Source organism: Cucurbita pepo, chromosome LG12 (assembly GCF_002806865.2).
Source record: "Cucurbita pepo subsp. pepo cultivar mu-cu-16 chromosome LG12, ASM280686v2, whole genome shotgun sequence".
NCBI classification, from domain to species: Eukaryota; Viridiplantae; Streptophyta; class Magnoliopsida; order Cucurbitales; family Cucurbitaceae; genus Cucurbita; species Cucurbita pepo.
The window spans coordinates 9,501,188-9,519,295 of record NC_036649.1 but is presented as its reverse complement, the minus strand read 5'-3'; the positions used below and the strand labels follow the sequence as shown (position 1 = coordinate 9,519,295).

At 36.7% G+C, this 18,108-nt stretch overlaps 2 protein-coding genes across 12 annotated transcripts; both read left to right on the top strand.

The window, feature by feature from the left end:
• The first annotated feature begins 623 nt into the window (after window positions 1–623).
• LOC111807728 lies at window positions 624–6,752 on the top strand. 4 transcript variants are annotated; one of them, XM_023693583.1, is made up of 8 exons: window positions 624–900; window positions 1,261–1,341; window positions 1,459–1,675; window positions 1,818–1,966; window positions 2,677–2,756; window positions 2,917–4,725; window positions 5,378–5,525; window positions 5,834–6,752. In XM_023693583.1, the coding sequence occupies exons 4-8, from the start codon at window positions 1,825–1,827 to the stop codon at window positions 6,544–6,546; spliced, it is 2,892 nt and encodes a 963-aa protein (XP_023549351.1). In that variant the 5' UTR covers window positions 624–900; window positions 1,261–1,341; window positions 1,459–1,675; window positions 1,818–1,824; the 3' UTR covers window positions 6,547–6,752. The 4 variants fall into 4 exon arrangements, with proteins under 4 accessions (XP_023549351.1, XP_023549350.1, XP_023549348.1 ...); XM_023693582.1 differs by having other exon boundaries at window positions 1,261–1,382; XM_023693580.1 differs by having other exon boundaries at window positions 624–896; window positions 1,261–1,675.
• A 1,629-nt stretch (window positions 6,753–8,381) lies between these two features.
• LOC111807525 lies at window positions 8,382–17,388 on the top strand. Of its 8 annotated transcripts, none has more exons than XM_023693272.1 (17): window positions 8,382–8,517; window positions 8,594–8,662; window positions 8,766–8,868; window positions 10,487–10,555; window positions 10,685–10,801; window positions 10,902–10,975; window positions 11,241–11,343; window positions 11,892–11,934; window positions 12,589–12,651; window positions 13,959–14,185; window positions 14,460–14,580; window positions 14,661–14,764; window positions 15,331–15,444; window positions 15,525–15,695; window positions 15,782–15,925; window positions 16,012–16,157; window positions 16,940–17,388. In XM_023693272.1, exons 2-17 carry the CDS (start codon window positions 8,599–8,601, stop codon window positions 17,089–17,091), a joined length of 1,815 nt encoding a protein of 604 aa, XP_023549040.1. In that variant the 5' UTR covers window positions 8,382–8,517; window positions 8,594–8,598; the 3' UTR covers window positions 17,092–17,388. The 8 variants fall into 8 exon arrangements, with proteins under 8 accessions (XP_023549040.1, XP_023549043.1, XP_023549042.1 ...); XM_023693275.1 differs by having other exon boundaries at window positions 8,396–8,517; window positions 10,705–10,801; XM_023693274.1 differs by lacking the exon at window positions 8,382–8,517 and having other exon boundaries at window positions 8,520–8,662; window positions 10,705–10,801.
• The last annotated feature ends 720 nt before the right edge of the window (window positions 17,389–18,108 follow it).

The following is an 18,108-nucleotide window of genomic DNA, read 5'->3' as shown; positions in this document are numbered from 1 at the left end:
AAAGAAAAGAAAAAAAAAGAGACCCAAATTGAGTTTTTTTTTTTTTTTTTAAAAAAAAAGAAAGAAATCATCCCAATCAAATCAACCTACCTTTTTATGGTAATAAAATGATTAATTACATGTGAGGGATAACATTAATTATTCCAACGGTATAATAAAAAGTTGTCATTGTCTAAAAGTAAACCAAAGTATCATTGTAAAAAAAAAAAGTTAAAAAATCAATAATGATAGATAGATTTTCATCTAATTTTAATTATTAAAAAATAAATTAAATTATTATCAATTTAAATTATGTGCAACATTTTATCTATTTAACCTTTAAATTAAATTCGGTTTATTCTTTTTTATCTTTGATTAAATAAAATCCTTAACTTTTATATAAAAAAGGGTCCATTTATAACTTTTATGTAAAAAATTAAAAAATTTATATATAAAAAAAAAAGGATTTAAAATCTTTTATATATAAAAAAGAAAAAAAAAAGAATTAAAAGTTTTGTATACAAAAATAGATTTGGAAACTTAATATGGACAGAATATTACAATATAAAGACAAAATTCACAAAATTTAATAAACAAAAACCATTCTCAACGCCAAATTACCAAATACCAATACACGGTTTGGTTCGTAATCGAAAGCATAAAATAAATCATATTTTATAAAACGTTTTCAAGTCCGACGGCGAGTCGGTGGAGAGAGAGAGAGAGAGATACAACTTATACCCTCCCGCACGAGTACGCAATTTGCTTCTTCTTCGTCTTTCTCACTTGCTCATAGATCCCGGCCGAATCTCCGGCCAACTTTCCGACGAGATTTTCTGTCGCTCCTTCGGCTCCGACCTCACTCCTTTTCAGCTTCTCAATCACACTCTGTGGAATGCTTCTCTCTGTGTTAGAATGTTGGTTGGTTCTTTACTCCGCCGCTGCTGTTTAATTCTTCTGCATTTTTATGTTTCCCTTTCGATCTCTCGTTTCCCGAAGCTCTTCTCCCTTTCAGCTGCTTTCGAATCTCATTCTCTTTCTGCCTGAATCAATTGCAGCTTTTCCTTTTTCTTTCCTTGCTAATTTTTTAAACTAGATTCTTCTTTTCTATCTCTATACTTGCTCCTTTTTAGTTTCGGGAGTTAATTGTGGTTTTGAATTGACTTACTGATAATTGCGTGTCACTTTTTCTGTTTAATCTTCGGATTATCGGTTAGTGATTGCTGGGTTTTGCTTCTTTGCTTCTGTTCATGTCATTCTGTTGTTTTGCTTTTCTTGTAGGGAGAATTCTCGATCCCGGTGCTTCTTGGACTCTGATTCTAAACGTCGAGTTGAATTTTGAGTTCTATGAAACCTCGATCAGTGAGCTCCTTCCCCCAGAGAACTCAACAGCGTTAAATTAAGTGTGTAATTTGAAAGTTTCTTGGGTTATCGAGCTGTGACATAAGAATTTATGTGATGCTTCGTGTAAACATGCAGAATTTTCCGTCTGCATTGCTCAGTTCTTTGCTCTGTGTCGATTGAAGGAATGGTTTCTTCCCCTCTTTGAATACTCTTTCGACTCTCTCTCTCTCTCGTCTTCTCTCTTTGTGTTCATATGGTCGTTGGCTTCTTCCTTCTTGAAACTTGGGATCTTACCTTCCAAATTGTCGCTCTCTCTCTCTTGGGGCTGAAGCTTGAAGCCAGAAACTTTAAGGTACGAAACTACTCTGTGCATAATTTCCCATTTATTTTTCCTGTCTTGTAAAATAATAGAACTTAGAACATACGCTCTGTTCCTTTTGAAGAAATTAGCCGGTCTATATCTTGTTGATTTAGTTGGAATCCTATTTTTACAGTGTTCAAATGAAGGAGGTTCAAAGAAGAAAAGTCCATAATAATATGGAAAAACCTTTCCCTGGATGTGCGGGAAGAATGGTAAACCTGTTTAACTCGAGTGCAGGCGTTCGTAGGAACAAGCTCCTGACGGATAAACCGCATCGTGATGGTGACTTCCCTTTTTATTTTTCTTAGTTTTTTTTCCTACCGACGCTTGTCTCTGATAATTGTCTCCATTCTAATCGTTTTCCAAATTTATATAATTTCTTCTTTGAAGCTTTGGCTGTCTGCTACTAGTAGGTGGTGCTAATGCGGATTTATTAGTCAACGGATGAATTTTGTTCTCAATTTTATTGAATTTTTATTTCTTAAATCTTGGTTTTGTGTGCGCACGCGTGAAGGGTAATCTTGATTATCTTTTCATATGATTATTGCTCGTGAATTTGGTTGCCCCATATGGTTTTGCCAAGTTTCGAACTTTAAAGCTTAATTGGTGCTATGGATATGCGCTTTTTATTGATTTTTCCCTCTTCGCTGATCAATAACTCATGATATCAAATTGGCCGATTAAAAAAGCTAGTTTGCTCTTGGTCACGTTTGTTAATGCATCACATATTGCAGAACTCATCCTGCCCGGTCAGTAGAAGTAGAATAGAAAAATAAAGCAAAATTTTAAGCTTAATGTACGGTTAAGTAAAAAAAAATCTTCTGATGAGCGGTTGGAAAGTTTGAAATAGTAGAATTGTTTTCTTTTTCTCGTATATTTTTGTGATGTTTAAAGCTCCTGCTTATGATGCCATTGGATTGACCAGTGTTCTCTTTTGTCAGTTGTGTTTGTTAATGAGCCAAAATTGTTGACATTGACATGGTTTTTGGCAGGTTCTGTACTCACAAGAAGCCACTCAGATGCAGCAATTATGTCGAGTCCATCCCGAGATAGTCAGATAGAGGATGGACTGGTAAATTGTTAGCACACTTTGTTAACAGTACATTGATGCATATTGTCTGAAGCATGAAAAGTTCATGCACTACATGTCCATTTTCTACCCATGTAGTTGAGATTTTTGTTTTCCTTTTTTTTTATTTGTGTAAGAAGTTTGGTTTATTATTGCATTGTAGGGACATTCAATTGGGAAGGCAAACCGAACGCCTATGAAGATGCTCATAGACCAGGAAATGTCCAAAGATGCTGAGTCTAAGATTGCTCCCCCAAATGTTGTTGCGAAGTTGATGGGTCTAGATACTCTGCCCGAGCAGCTTGGTTCAGCTCCTAATAAAACACCTTCAAGAGGTCCCTGGTGTACAGTTAAAGAATCTAGGTTGCCACTGGAATGTACGGAACAAGTTGATGACCATTCAGAGAAGGGAGCTCTGTGTCAAATTCATCAAAGTTCTGTAGACGTTCATGGAATATGGCAGCAATGTTTAAAAACAAATTACGATAGAGAAAAATTGCACTATGGAAGTTTTGACAAAAATATTGATGAAAAAAAGATGGCTCTTGTTCGTCAGAAATTCACTGAAGCAAAACGTCTAGCTACGGATGAGAAACTTAGGCAGTCTAAAGAATTCCAAGATGCCTTAGAAGTTCTCAGCTCTAACAAAGAATTGTTCGTCAAATTTTTGCAAGAACCCAATTCCTTATTTTCTCAGCATAGTTTTCAACTTTGTTCACTCCCTACATCTCCTGAGAAGAAGTGTATCACAATCCTTAGGCCCTCAAAGTTGGTTGGCACTGAAAACATTTCTGAGACAGGGAAGAGATGTGAGAATCAGATGAAAAAACCAGCTCAGGTATGCCAATCGACTGCTTCTGAAAAGTCCAGTAATCTGCCTACTTTGTCAAACCAGAGATTTGATGAATATGTTCAACCCACCCGAATAGTGGTATTGAAGCCCAACATTGGTAAGAATCATGCTGTTAGAACTGTAATAACTCAACAACCTTTCTCCTCACCTAATAAAACATCCGGAAATTTTGATGAGGAAGTTGAGGATGTTGAGGTGCCAGAATCTAGGGAAGTAGCAACTGAGATTTCTGAAAAGCTGAGTGAAGATCAATTGGGGCAACGAAGGGATGAAACTTTGATCTCTTCTCTCTTTTCCAATGGTTATACTGGTGATGAGAGTTCATTTTACAAGTCGGAGAATGGGTATGCAGGGGGGGATCTCAGTGATTTAGAATTAATGTCACCGTCTTCCAGGCATTCTTGGGACTATGTTAACAAATTTGATAGCCCTTATTCTATTTCTTCCATTAGCCGTATTTCATGTTCTCCAGAGTCATCAGTTTGCCGAGAAGCCAAGAAGCGCCTCTCAGAAAGATGGTCAATGATGGCATCAAACGCCAATTCTCATGAACCAAGGCATGTAAGGAGAAGCTCTAGTACCTTGGGTGAGATGCTCTCTTTGTCAGATCCAAAAAAGTCTGTTGAATCTGTTGATCGGATAGCCAATGAGGAAGAAGAACGGAGGGAGTTTGCATCCTGCTTAAGTACTGATTTCAGTAAGGAAGACATTGGAAGCTCTCCTAGAAGTCTCCAGAGGTCAAAGTCTGCCCCTGTGTCTCCTCTGATGTCAAGTACCAGACTAGGTTTTGAAGCTCCAAATTCTACTATGGCAGATGTCACCACGGAGAAAGCTAGTCCGACGAAAGTTAAATCATCATTTAAAGGAAAAATTTCTAGCTTTTTTTTCTCTAGGAATAAGAAACTCAGCAAAGAAAAACGTAATGCATCTCAGTGTAAGGAGGAATTGGATACTTCTGTTGCGGAAACACTTGGGCCTTCTCTACCTCCCGGCAGGGTTGGTGCTGATGCACCTTGTGTCAACAATAGTCGTCTTGAAGAATGCTCATCTTCTGCTCTGTGTGGATCATCAGAGACATCTCCGGGTTTAACCAACAAATTGGGTGTGGTCTCTCTTGAGGTAATTTATCTTCTTATAGAGGATTTGCATGTGTCTTCATTCAGTAATTACTTCCATGCAAGTATCATATTAGGCAAGGTTGTTATATTCATTTGATCGCACTATGTTTAGTTTCGTGAACATCAAAATCTCCCCTACTCCTTTGTGTTTTCTGATTTTTCTTCCTGAGCCTGTCTAACCTACTGAGTTAACATGTTGTGCCGGGCATCATTCTAACCGTTCAAAATGGTTGGCTGAAGTATGTTATAAGCCACTGGTATAATTAAGTAGTTATGATTCAGGGCTACTTAGGAATCCCTGAATACTTGAACAGGAACATGATGGATTTTGAATAAGTATTTGTAACAAGAACAGATATGGAAGTGGTGTTCTGTTATGCTTTGTGGATAAAAAATATGGTGTCTGAATTTCTGATTGTTACTGTTCTATATGGAGTAAAGAAATTCAAAATTTTCAAATTGGAAGTCCAATAATTGTTGGCATCGAATTTTTCCAGCCTCTAGCAGGCTTTCGGCCTTTGTAACTCTCGGTAACGTTGTAGCACTATGTAGCCTAGTTCTTAATTCCTTATTGCTGGCTCTTGCCTCTAGTAGTTTGCAAAATAATCTCTCATTAATCAATTTACTTACAGAACTAAATTTAAATTTTCCAGGCAGGGTTGCCTTTCTCAAGACACTTGATGCCTGGAAATGCCAATGAGATCCCAGACCATCCAAGTCCATGCTCTGTTTTAGAACCGCCATTCGACGATGATGACATCATGCGTGCGTCTTCTGGACATATGAAGCCAAACTCCATAGGTACTCGTACTCTCTTAACTATCCATGCACAGATAGGACTTGGCTATACTTAATTCATTTTCGAAGTTGGATCTCAAAATGAATGATTAGTTTCAAATCTGTCCTTTCCGCCTAAATTTGGGAAACTTCTAGTTCGATGCAATTGAGTATCGGTGGAAGGTTTGGGCAATTTGATTGATGGTGGAACTTTCACATAAGAAAGAAATCGGGACTAAGATTACTGTTTGACTTTGAGCTAAAACCTATTTCTTTAGAATTTTGTTTAGAGTTGTACATATGCTGTTTCTTGATTTTGTTTATTTTTCCAGGAATTCAAGTGCTAACGAAGTCCAGCTTAATTGACAAATCGCCTCACATAGAATCCATTTCTCGAACTTTGAAGTGGGAAGACATGTACTCGGAGAATGCAGATCCATATTTGTTTAAACCCTCATTAGCATGTGAAGATAGAGAAGAAGAGGAACAAAAGTGGCTCGGCCTTGTTCGAAGTCTACTCTCGGCAGCTAACATCGATGACAGTGTGCAGTGCAACTCATTTTTCTCAAGATGGCATTCACTCGAAAACCCATTGGATCCATCACTGAGAAACAACTTCGCCAACCTAAGCGATAAAGAACCAGAACAGGAGGCGAAAAGAAGGCAATCAAGATCAAACTGGAAGCTCATCTTTGACAGCGTCAATGCAGTCTTGATCGAAATCACAGGCTTTCGTTCAGACATGAGCACGATGGCGACGTCTTCCAACTGTGTTCATGCTGGTGCTCTCTCACAACCTTTGGTGGACCTTGTGTGGGACAGATTGAAGGATTGGCTGTCGTGGGATACTCAGTGTGTTGGTTGTGAGATTGGGGACAGTTACAGCCTGGTGGTGGAGAGGGTAGTTGGGAAGGAGGTTGTAGGGAAGGGCTGGACTCAGCAGTTACAAGAGGAAATGGATGATTTAGGGAAGGAAATAGAAGGGAAATTGCTGGAACAACTTGTGGAAGAGACATTGCTTGATTTGACAGGTGCCTGCCCATGACCATCCTTTCTGATTTATTCTTCTTATTATTATATATTATAGTTTTTCATATACAGCCCCAAATAATTTGTGCCATTTTTCTTTGTGTGCATTTTACCATCCTCTCTCTACCGACTCCTCTTCTGCTGTATATTTTGGACTGCCCATTTTCTTTCTAGCTAATAAGACTATCAAATATCTACCAGCAATAGAATCATTTTCACTCACTGTCCTACTGTTTCTTCTTCTCATTCCTCGTTTCTTTCTCTGCTGTATATTAGATGTTTTAATCTCATTCTTATATTAACATTTTAGTCCTTATGATCCTGTCTTTGGTTTTTATTCGTCTTCGAATTGATAGAGGGGCATGTTAAGGATGCAAACATCGGTCCGAATCATTTCAAGGAAAGACTTGTAGCTTTGATAGAGGGGCTTGTTTTTGTGAGACAATAGCATATCATTGTAGAAGTACCGGGAGTTTTGTTGTCTTAATATAGTTTTTGTTCAAGTTCTCGTTTGAACGACAGTGGTTTTTTTGGAAGATCTTACCAAATTATAGGTACTGGATTTGATTCGAGCACATGCTAGTGGTTAAGTTGGGAACTGTGATGAGTTGGGATTGTGAAGTTTGGTGTAAAATTGCAGGCAAATCCATATGCAAACCAATGAGCGTATGGATACAATAAAGAAAGGACATAGAAATAAGAAAGAGAAGTTGGAAGACGGAATGACAATGGGTAGCAGAGCAACGTGTAAGGCAAGGCGGCCCCATTTCATTAATTCATTTGGTAATAGTATATGTGGCTTCACACATGTGCTGTTTCCATTGCACTTAATGCATGCTGGCCCTTTTGTCTCGCTCTATCTATCATACTGTACATACAGACTCACGGAGCGGGAGTGCGCCTGTTCACGTAGGTTCGGGTCTTTCATTTGGACCTTCTGGCAGATGGGTACTACGGGGCCAATGCGTATAAATTTGTGCTTGATTAACGTGGCTCATTTGACGACTCTGGATGTCAGGGTCGTATGGCAGCTGGTAGAGATGAATAAAAGTGGGCTGCTTCAAAGGGACTTGTCTCTTAATAAACGGCAAAGCAGAATAGGAAAGAGGCTGAATGATGAGTGTCTTTTAAATCTTTTTCTAAAGACTTTCATGTGAAGCTAACATGATTTTTAAATCTTTTTCTAAAGACTTTCATGTGAAGCTAACATGATTTGTTACTGGGGGATCGAGTAACACACTCTTGGAAGTTCAACAAGCAGTTTTATGATTAGGTGTGAAGAAGAAAACAAAAGAATCTCAATTTGACGACAAATCTAGTCCGATGGTTCTCCACTAACCACAAATAAATAACTTAAAATAGTTGAAGATTGATTTGACCCTATAAGCGGGACTGTCATTCTTCTATCTTAGACGATCTGAGGTCGTTTACAACTTGAACGAGCCTTTCTGTAGAGGATTAGAGCACGTGGCTATGAGTCACGGTGTCGGGTATTAATTTAAAAATCTTTGAACTCCTCAAAATTTAAAGAACACTCTTAATTAAAAATAAATTACAAGCTTTCTAGAATAACGATAAATAGTTTTTGTCTATATATCAATGGTAATATATATTTTTTAATTTTAAAGGTAAAAGATATTAATACTAATTTTAAAATTTTATAAGTATTTCTCTTTTGTGTTTTTGAAGGGTATTAATGTAATTTTATAAATTTAAGGTTTTTTTTTTTTTTAGAGAAATTCAAGGATATTATTAAAGTTTTTTTGTAAATTTAGGAATAATTTGGTGATAAAAAAAATAAGAATAAAATAAAACTAGAGATATTTTATTAATTCAGCCACGGATGGTTATCAGATATTTTTACAAAGTAACACAGAAAATAACATATAATTTTGATCTGTTCTTGGTGGCTGAATGCCGTGAAAACGCCGTCTCCGCCGCTATTTCTCCTCTTCCGCCGTACAATTCCGGTGTCCGTCTTCCTTCGGTAATAATTCCTAATCTTGTACTCGTCGCTGACCATTGTCCAGTTCCATTTCCAATTCTGTTCTTTTCCATTTCAGTTTTCATGGCTGAAGCTCCTTCGCTGCTCTTTCTATGCACAGCCCTAGTCAGAGACGAGATCGTTCGAAGTAATCATATCATCTCCATAGTTCTTGTGCTACTTATACTCTTTTCCTCCGCATTCCTTTTTCTACTGTGTTTTCTCAATCCGTTGTTCTTTTTGACTGTTAGGGGATGACGTTCCACCGGCTGTCTATGACCTTCCTCCCGACCTGTTGGATACCCTGGCTTCGCAGCTGCCACCGTTGGCTTTGCAGAATTTACAGTCTGGAATGTACGTCGTCCTACCCTAATTAACTTATCAAATCTTATCATTTAGGATGATTGAAGACTGTCATATCCACGTGGTTTTTTTTAGTGTGTATGAGTATCGCATAAAATTTTGAACTGGAAACCTTTATTTTATTGATTTTCTCTACGAGTTCAACAAATATGAGAGGGGAAGTTTGAACCTTCAACCTGGAGAAAGATATGCTTAACCAGTGAGAGCTATATATGTTGAACTTTCAGGTAGATGTTTCTGTGAAGCATCATTTAAAGCAAAGTATTGTTGTTAATGCGCAATTTTCTGCCACAATCAAACACGGATTTTATTTGACACTGAGGGTATATTTATGTAGCTTGGGTTGGGAATTTGTTTTGCCTATATTTGGATTGTGTGGAAGAAGAGAAAAAGTGAACCTTTATAACTTGTGTTTGGTTAGGGGTAAAAATAAGTGTGTAGCTTGAGTGAAAGGTGGATTTCCGAACCCTAAGTTCATGGGGTCTGTGAGATTAGTAAGTTGATAGCATGATTTAAACAAGCTTGTGCCTTAATATATAGCTCGAGCGAAAGGTGGTTTTTGAATCCTAAGTTCATATGGTGCGTGAGACTAATAACTCACCATGTGCGTTATCACCTATTCCACCCATTTATTTCTTCGTCTGATTATTCATAGAACCAGGGACAAAAATCAATTACCAAAATGCAAAATTAATTCTCAGTGACCATCAAAACTACAGAGAAACATTTGCTCAAGAGCTCCGCATAAGACTTGTAAGAAGAACAACCCAAGAAAGACCGATCATAGAAAAATCCAACAAAAAGACCATCAATGCCAAATGAGTGAAGATTCTTTTTCACTCCTATTCTGCAATAGAGGAGACTGAAAAATTGTGATTGAAGAATCGAAATGTGCAGTGACAAAATGATTTTGAAGAGATTATGAGGATTGGGATGATGGGAAGAAATGAGGATTTGGGAAATGAAATGGGGAAAAGGGGATTGAGAGAATACGAGGAAGAAGTTTCTGTCTTTAGATTTCTGTCTTGGATTAAAGGCGATTTGGTTTTCGTGAAGTCTTAGAAACTAACAAGAAGTTGGTACATACAGATGGGTGATTGAGTTTTTCTTGGTTTCTCGGATTTGGGTTTTCTTCTGAAGCCATGATAATTTGGGCGTATGTAGCTAGATTTAATCCCTTACTTTGGGCGTTCGTGTTGAAAGAATTTTGTAATTATCCCTTTTGTCTTATTCTCTTGAACTGGAACCCTTCCTAGGCGACAAGGTCTTGTGTGGCTTCTTTTGTAAGCCTTTCCTGATTGAACTTTCAATTAATATTTCCTTCCTATCCCACTGATTTGATGTTAGGAAGTTGAGTTACCCGAACTCCATCAAATTTCCCCCAATTTTGAACATGCCAACTATCTTCCAGCCTGATGTTTTATTTATTATTTATTATTATTATTATTATTTTGATAATGAACTATCTTCCAGTCTGATGAATTTGTAATTTTGAACATTTGGAACAATTTCAATGAGAATCTGAAAAATAACAATGATACATCACTTCAGTAACAGCCATTTTCAAGTGTGAGCTGTGGACTTAATTTTTATAATATTCCTTGAGCAGGCCATTTGAGCTCCAGAATGAAGATGAATATGATAATGATTGCCCTAAGGATGGGCGGAAGCGCAGAAGGTTTTTCAATTTCACCATATTCTAGTTTAGCATCTTGTTTTTCTTGGTTGAGGTGTAATGAGGGTAAAATATTCGGGAAGGAAGAGAAAAGAAAACCACTGCCTTAATGATGCAAGTATAACTTTATAGGTACTGTAATTTTAATGTAGCGTGGAAGAAGAATTTCAATTTACGATGGTCAAAGCTAACTGATACTATCCAGGCTGTTGATTGGCAGCAGATGTATTGGGAGAGGCACTTGCAAAGGTATACCTACCTGAAAAGATGGCGTGTTTGTTCACAATGACTCTTGATTCATCTTATATTTATGGTTTGAACTTTTTTGCATGTCAACCATAAAAAGCAGTTGCCTGGATGAAGCGGCAGAAATAGCCTCAGTACCATCTTTTTCTAAATGTATTGGAGAAATAGAGATGTCAGGTGATAACGATGTTTTATTTTTTTTATTTTTTATAAATGTTGTATGGTAATTCGGTGGAACATTCTTCTACCGTTAGTTATTTTTTTTTTATAATAAACGAGGAACCATATTTTTATAGATCAAATGAAAGGGTATATATTGGGCAAAAATTCAAAGACCTTATGCATCTAGCTTATGGGTAAACATGGTTAAAAGTTGTCACTCAACATTGAGTGAGGTGAAAGGTGAACTACGTCCAGTAGCTTACCCCCCTTTCTTTTGCAGATTCTATGCTGAAATATATTGCCAGCGAAGGATCTGTTCATTTATGGTGTGGAAAGTATAGAAAACTAAGCTATCATTGCCAACAGTTTGGGTGCTATGCTCAGTAAGTTCTTCATTATGGCATTTAACTTGGTTCATATACAAGTTGGCAGTTGGATGCATTTCGTTAACTTAGACATAGACAACATGTGGGTGCTATACTTGTTCACTTATTGAGCATTTACTAGTGCTGCTTCTTCAGATTGAATTTGTACTACTGGGTTTTCTTGATGTGCTCAATGTCTTATAGAGGTTCTACTGCTAATGCCATTTAAGTCCACACATTTAAGACTGTCCGTTGTGATTTAATCTAATTTATGCCTATGACTTCTTAGGACATGCATAATAACAGAAAAGTGCCCTTCCAACTACAATCTAACATAGAAATGGACTTGGAATTTAAAGTAGGGTCTTTACCGGAGAAAAGCACAAAAAATAGCTCCCTCAATATCAGTACAAACTTACCAAAAAAAAAAATGAAATAGAGTTAATCTTAGTGATCGAATGTTTTCAATTTTTCTTAGCACATCTTTTTATATCATTACAGTACAATTTATATTTTGTGTTCAGCGGAGGTTTATCTTCTTATCCTATGTACTTTTATTGGTACAGATGTTTGAGCCTTCAGAGTATTCTCTGTGTTTCAGAAATATGTGTAAGTCGATGTATTATTATTATTATTTTTAATACTTTTAATGCCATCGTTGTTCTTTAGATTTCATTTGTATCATTATTCATATTCTGGATAAAACTTGTGCATATCAGTAAAATATGTTTTAAATTCATGTTCATGTAAAAAAAGGATTAATAAATTTTTGTATGGTCTATTTTTAATGCTTTTTTTATTATTATTTTTATTTTAAACATTGGTTTCTTATTGAATAACATAATAATAATAATAATCATAAAAGGAATTATGCAAAATGAAAAATATTGCATTTAGAAGAAAGTTATAAAAGTTGATAAGTAGGTACCATTGTTCCGTGCAACTGGTAATGCTCCTTATGAGAGTGAAAGGGCCCAATTACGCACTTATGCTAAAAGTAATGAAACTTCTTTATGCATTAGTGCTGTTACTCTTCACAGCATTATGAAGTGAAATGGGGACCAAAGATGAGACTCACAAGTCCATTGATTTTTCAATACTAAAAATTATGTCATGTTCTGTATGACAAGCGGGGCTAGCCCTGCCTCTTTAGAATTTATTTTGTGTAACAATTATTTTTTTACCTTCTTTTGTGTGTCACTTCAGTAAAAATCTGTTTTTTTTTTCCCATTTTCTTATTTTTTTCACACTACCATGCTGCAGCATCTATTAAGGAGCTGCAGGTTGCAGACTTTGGTATTAAGGTGGATCAGATTCCAGGAGCAAGTGAGTTCAGTTCTTATTTATGTATGAATTAATAGATAATTTCTTCTTGCATATTAAATGAGTATAAGAAAATGCCTTGATTTGGTGTTGAATCCTAGTTGCTGTCCTTTATATTTTAATGATGGAGCAAGCGTTCATAATTTATTCTTGGTTAAATTACAAGATTAGTCTTTGCGGTTTAAAAAAAGGTCTGATTGGTCTTAAAAAATTTTAATTTCCAAAAGAATTATCTCTGCTCTTTGAAGATTCTATCGTTTCTCTTGCCTCACGGCTCCCACAAAATAGCACACACTCCAACCTTCCACAAAAGCAACCCTTTATCGCAAAAGGGCAGATGAAGGAAAAGCTCCTCAAGCATCTCCATCTAACTTAGAATGTTGTCAAAGTTGAAACTAAACGCATCATAGAAATCATGTCGGACAGCACAAACAAAATTACAACTCCACAAGATATGATCCATGTCCTCTGCCACCCTCTTGTAGAGAATACAACAATGCACCCAACCACCAAAGACCCTCAAGCCGAGACCCAATCCAAGGTATTAACTCTTCTATGCAACACTGGCCACAACGTCTGAAGTTTCCCTATCAATCAAAGGACGATGAAAACCCAAGGAATGATAAGGCAACAAGTCTGCACCATCGAGGATCGAACGAACAAAATGATTTTTAAGAGAGGAAAATGATATAAATGAGGGTATAAGGAGTAGAGGAGTTTTTTCCTCAACCACTCTCTCCCCAAAGTAAGTGTCCCGCCCATTCCCAACCTCATTATGAATAACACGAGAATAAGAAGAAACTTAGAAGAAATTTCTTTCCACGGGTTTCGGGAAGTTCCTTTTAACCCCTTACTGGACCAATCAAAGGGATGAGGCCTGTACTTACTAACAATAACCTTGTACCATAAGGTATTGGCTTTAATATAGAATTGCCAAATCCATTTAGCCAACAAGTATGTGTTTTTTGCCCTAATATTACCAATACCTAGACCTCTTATGTCCGGAGGCCTAGTGACCACCTCCCATCTCACCGGGTGAGAACCCTTCCCTTCTTTGACCCCCTCCCATAAGAAATCTGTCATTAGTTTTTTTGTGTAATGTTGATCGTGGGAGGTTATATTTTTTGTATAATGTCATAGTAGATTGTTTTTATTGGTATTGATGAAGTTTATGATGTGCGTTTTAGTTTTGGGCTTCCTTTTTGTTTTCGTCTCCTCGAAAATTTGGTGGCAAGTAATTTTCAAGTAACTTATAACTTTTCATATATCATTTAAATGTGTTATTGTGACTTGGCTTTATATTTGCACAGGTCAGTGGGTTATGCAAACTCCTAAACCAGAACAGAGAAACTTTAACATCCCTTGAACTCATTCATTGCAAGCTATCTTCAGCTTCTGTTAATTCAATTTGTGATGCTCTACTCCATAATAGAAAAACACATGGTGTACTGCACTTCTCAATTAATGCATCATACTTCGATGAAACTGACCCTGTTGCTCTTCCTTCGGGACTAGTATCATTTTTGTCATTAGGAAGGTACGTCTACCAATTTGGATTTCACCTATTTTCATTTTTTTAATGCGTATGAGAAACATATTGTGTCGGAGTGTTAAATATAAAAGCAAGAGGTATGTTGGCCTTCAACAGTATGATACTCTTACTTATCCCATTTTGTCCTATATCTTTGACCCAATCAATTGGGAAAGTAAAAAGATATTGCTTGCACGAGCTTCTATTTATTTTGAATTGCTTATATCTCTTCAACTTTTTTTAAAGCTTGGTTGCAACTATTTTTTCTATTTATTTTCAGGAATTTATATTCTTTCAAACTCTGTGAGAACTTCCTGGGCAAAAATTTTGGGAAACTTGTCTTTCACACTCTTCTTGATGCTTCATCTTGTTTATCTGACCTTGATCTTTCTGAAAATAATGTGAGTATGCATATTTTTTCTTCTCAAAATTTGGTTGTTATGAAGGCAATCAAAGCAATACCTTTCCAAGAACTTTGCAGATGGCAGGATGGCTCTCCAATTTTAATAGGAGATCTTTGAGCGGCATTCCAGCATTTTCTATTGCTGGCAAGTCCTTGCAATCACTGCGTGTACTCAATTTAAGGTATCAAAGATACTTTGTTGTGATGTAGCCTAGGATTGGGTTAAATTGGACTAGATTCATTTAAATCTTGGTAAAGCTTGGATAATTCCTTTTTAATTTTCTTTTTGTATTTTAATTCCATTCGTAATTCTTGTGTGTGCAGTAAGTCGTGTCTATGAACAGACAAGTACTTCGACCGCCGTATTTGTCTATTGGGTGCTCCCCAATAGTTTACCATCAAGGGAAGTTCACGTTAGGATGACCCTAGGTCCCCAGTAGGTGACTAATAAACTCCCTAGCAGACCCTAACCCATCAAGGGAAGTTCACGATTAGGATGACTCCCCAACTATTCCTACTTGGTAATTAGTCTACCTGAAATGCCTGTGAGACGAAATGTAGGTTTTATGACTTAGGAAATGTAAAACAATAGCTCATGTTCATTTATACGTCTTTTTAGACTCTCTAGACCCATATCAAATATCCAAAGTATAATTGGGCGTACATGGGTGTTTAAAGTTTGCAATTTAGTAGAATAGTTTACTTCTGGTAATCCTTGTGCTGAGATGCATCATTTTTCTTATTTTAGGGGAAACGAGCTGCGCAAAGATGATGCAGATAACCTAAGATATGCTTTGGCTCATATACCAAACTTGGAGTTCTTGGATATAAGTGATAATCCCATCGAGGATGATGGAATCAGGTCCTTTTTTTTTTTTCTTTTGTCGTGTGCTATTTAGCTCTAGCATAAGCAAGTTCTTACCAACCTTTGTGGATTTGCAGGAACTTAATCCCTTATTTTGTTGAAGTTTCTGAAAGAAGCTTTCCTTTTGCTGATCTAAATTTAGAGAACTGTGAGCTTTCCTGTGATGGAGTCACACAACTCTTAAATGTGTTGACGACTTTAAGGAAACCACTGAGGTCACTTTCTCTTGCAGATAATAGCCTTGGAAGGTTTGCATAACTGACAATAACCAGAAATTACCACTATTTAATATTTTCCACTCATATATTCGATTCTGTATACCTTTTTTTTTAAGCTCGGTAGCAGCAGCTTTGGGTGTTTTCATGCGGAAATCAATTCAAGTACTGAATGTTGAAGGCATTGGCTTGGGTCCATGCGGGTTTCAGGATTTAATTGAAGGAATACCTGAAGGGTCAAATATTGTGAACATCAATATAAGGTTCAAAATTAACATTCAAGAACTACTTCATTATTCCTCTTTTCTAGATTGCCTCAAGATCTAGATGCCTATGTTTCGTATTGTAGCAAAAACCGTGGTGGGATAGAGATAGCAACATTTTTGTTGAAGCTCTTGCCTGGGGCATCAGATCTTGTTTCTGTCAATGCGTCATACAATCTAATGCCCGTTGAATCCTTAAGCATCATTCGTTCTGCCCTGAAAAGCGCTAAAGGTACTTATTGTACAAATTGAATCTTTGTGTTAATTTATTATCGTCATGTTTTTACTTTTACATTTAACAATATTCAAGGCTAGAGTTGGGGAGTTTTGGGTGGAAACGCAATTTTCATTTCTATCCTCCAAAAAGATCATGAATATTATTAAAGAATCGTTCAAATATAGATTCTAGCCTAGGATATCTACACGTTGCGATATCGCCCTTGTCCTTGATCTTTTCTTTCTCTAGGCTGGTGTTACTTACCGAGAATGAACTACTCGAATCAAGTAACCAAATCTCACAGTCAGAAGAAGAATTAAGTTGACACTGCTGAGATGAAAAATAATCTCGCTGAATAGAGCAATTTAATCATCTTTTAAATTTCTTTTAAGAACTATTTTCTAGGAATTACTAGAAGAATCCCAAGAGTCTGCTATTGAACAATTCTAAGTAGTAGACAATCTGAAAATGGACGAAAATCTGGATGATAGAGTATTATGAATCCAAGCATCTTTCCAAAATGAGATTCTATCCCCTGAGCCAATTTAAAGGGTTATAAAGAATCCACAATATGCTGAAGCTTCAGAATATTCGTCCGAGGGCTTCGACACAAACATGTAATACGAAGAGATGGGATCTTTGAATATGAGCTAAATTTTTTTATTGCTATGAAGTGCATGAGATAAATGATTTTATTTACTTGATGTTAGCTAGATCCTTAGAATTCATCATATGCTATTACTTCATGTTGTTTGTGGAGTGATAAGATACTCGAGGATTTATGTCTTAAAACATAGGTAACCTAAAGCTATTGGATTTGGGGGGAAACAATTGGGATGGTCAAAAGGCTGAAGATTCACTGTTCGCGGAGTTTCGGGATGGTGACAGGAAAATTTTAATAGATTCATCATCACCAACTTTGGATGGACTCTATGATGGTGACCCGTAGTCGAGTTTGGCTGTAGCATCATATAACCGTTCGAGCTCGTGGAAATTTTTGGACTGCATATACGACCCACCAACATGTAATGTCAAGTTGTCTTTGACTTCGTTCTTTTTTGCTGTGTTTACAAGTATTTTTGCCTTCACTTCTTGCAGTAAAAGCAGATAGTGTGATTATGCTCAGTTATTGGTCAATCCATTGAGCTGTAAAGAAATAAAGTACGTAGAACTTATATATCATCGGCTTAATGGAATAGGCCGTTCTTAACATTTTATTGTTGAGGTATCAGATCCTTGCTACGTTAACTCTAACATTTTATGAAGTTTCTGCTTTGAGGAGTGCAGCTGTAGTAACAAAGGAACTCCATAACCTTTTCGTGTTAGATTCTCGACGTTCACTGAAACCTGGACGATGAACTTCGAAGGTATTGAATGATTTTTGTGAACGTTATTGTAGTGTAGAAATTCTGCATTGGACAATTGGTAACTATACTTTTGAAGCACATGCATGTGCTTATTAACATCCAGAAATCCTTCAGGTACTTGAATGGTATAGAATAATCTTGAGTCTTTGTTCCATGGAATTATCGTATACTTATCAATTCCCCAGTGTAAGATCTCACGTTGGTTGGGGAGAAGAACGAAACAAGGGTGTGCAAACCACTCCCCTACATACGTGATTTAAAATCTAAGGGGAAGTCTGAAAGGAAAAGTCCAAAAAGAACCGTATCAATTAGTGGTAGACTTGGAAACATACTTTATAAGGGTGTGGAAACTTCTCCCTTGCAGACGTGTTTTAGAATCTTTGAGGGGAAGCCCGAAAGGGAAAGTCCAAAGAGGACAATATCGGTTAACGGTGGGCTTGAATTGTTATAATTTTTGTAGAAATTCCCGGTGTTTTATATCTGATTTCTTGGATCATTGTTGCATTGGCCATTGATTTAAAAGTTTGAAGAATGGCAAAGCATGAAGGAAGGAATAGTATCCTATGTTTTTGCTTATTACTTCCCTTTTTAGCCAAACA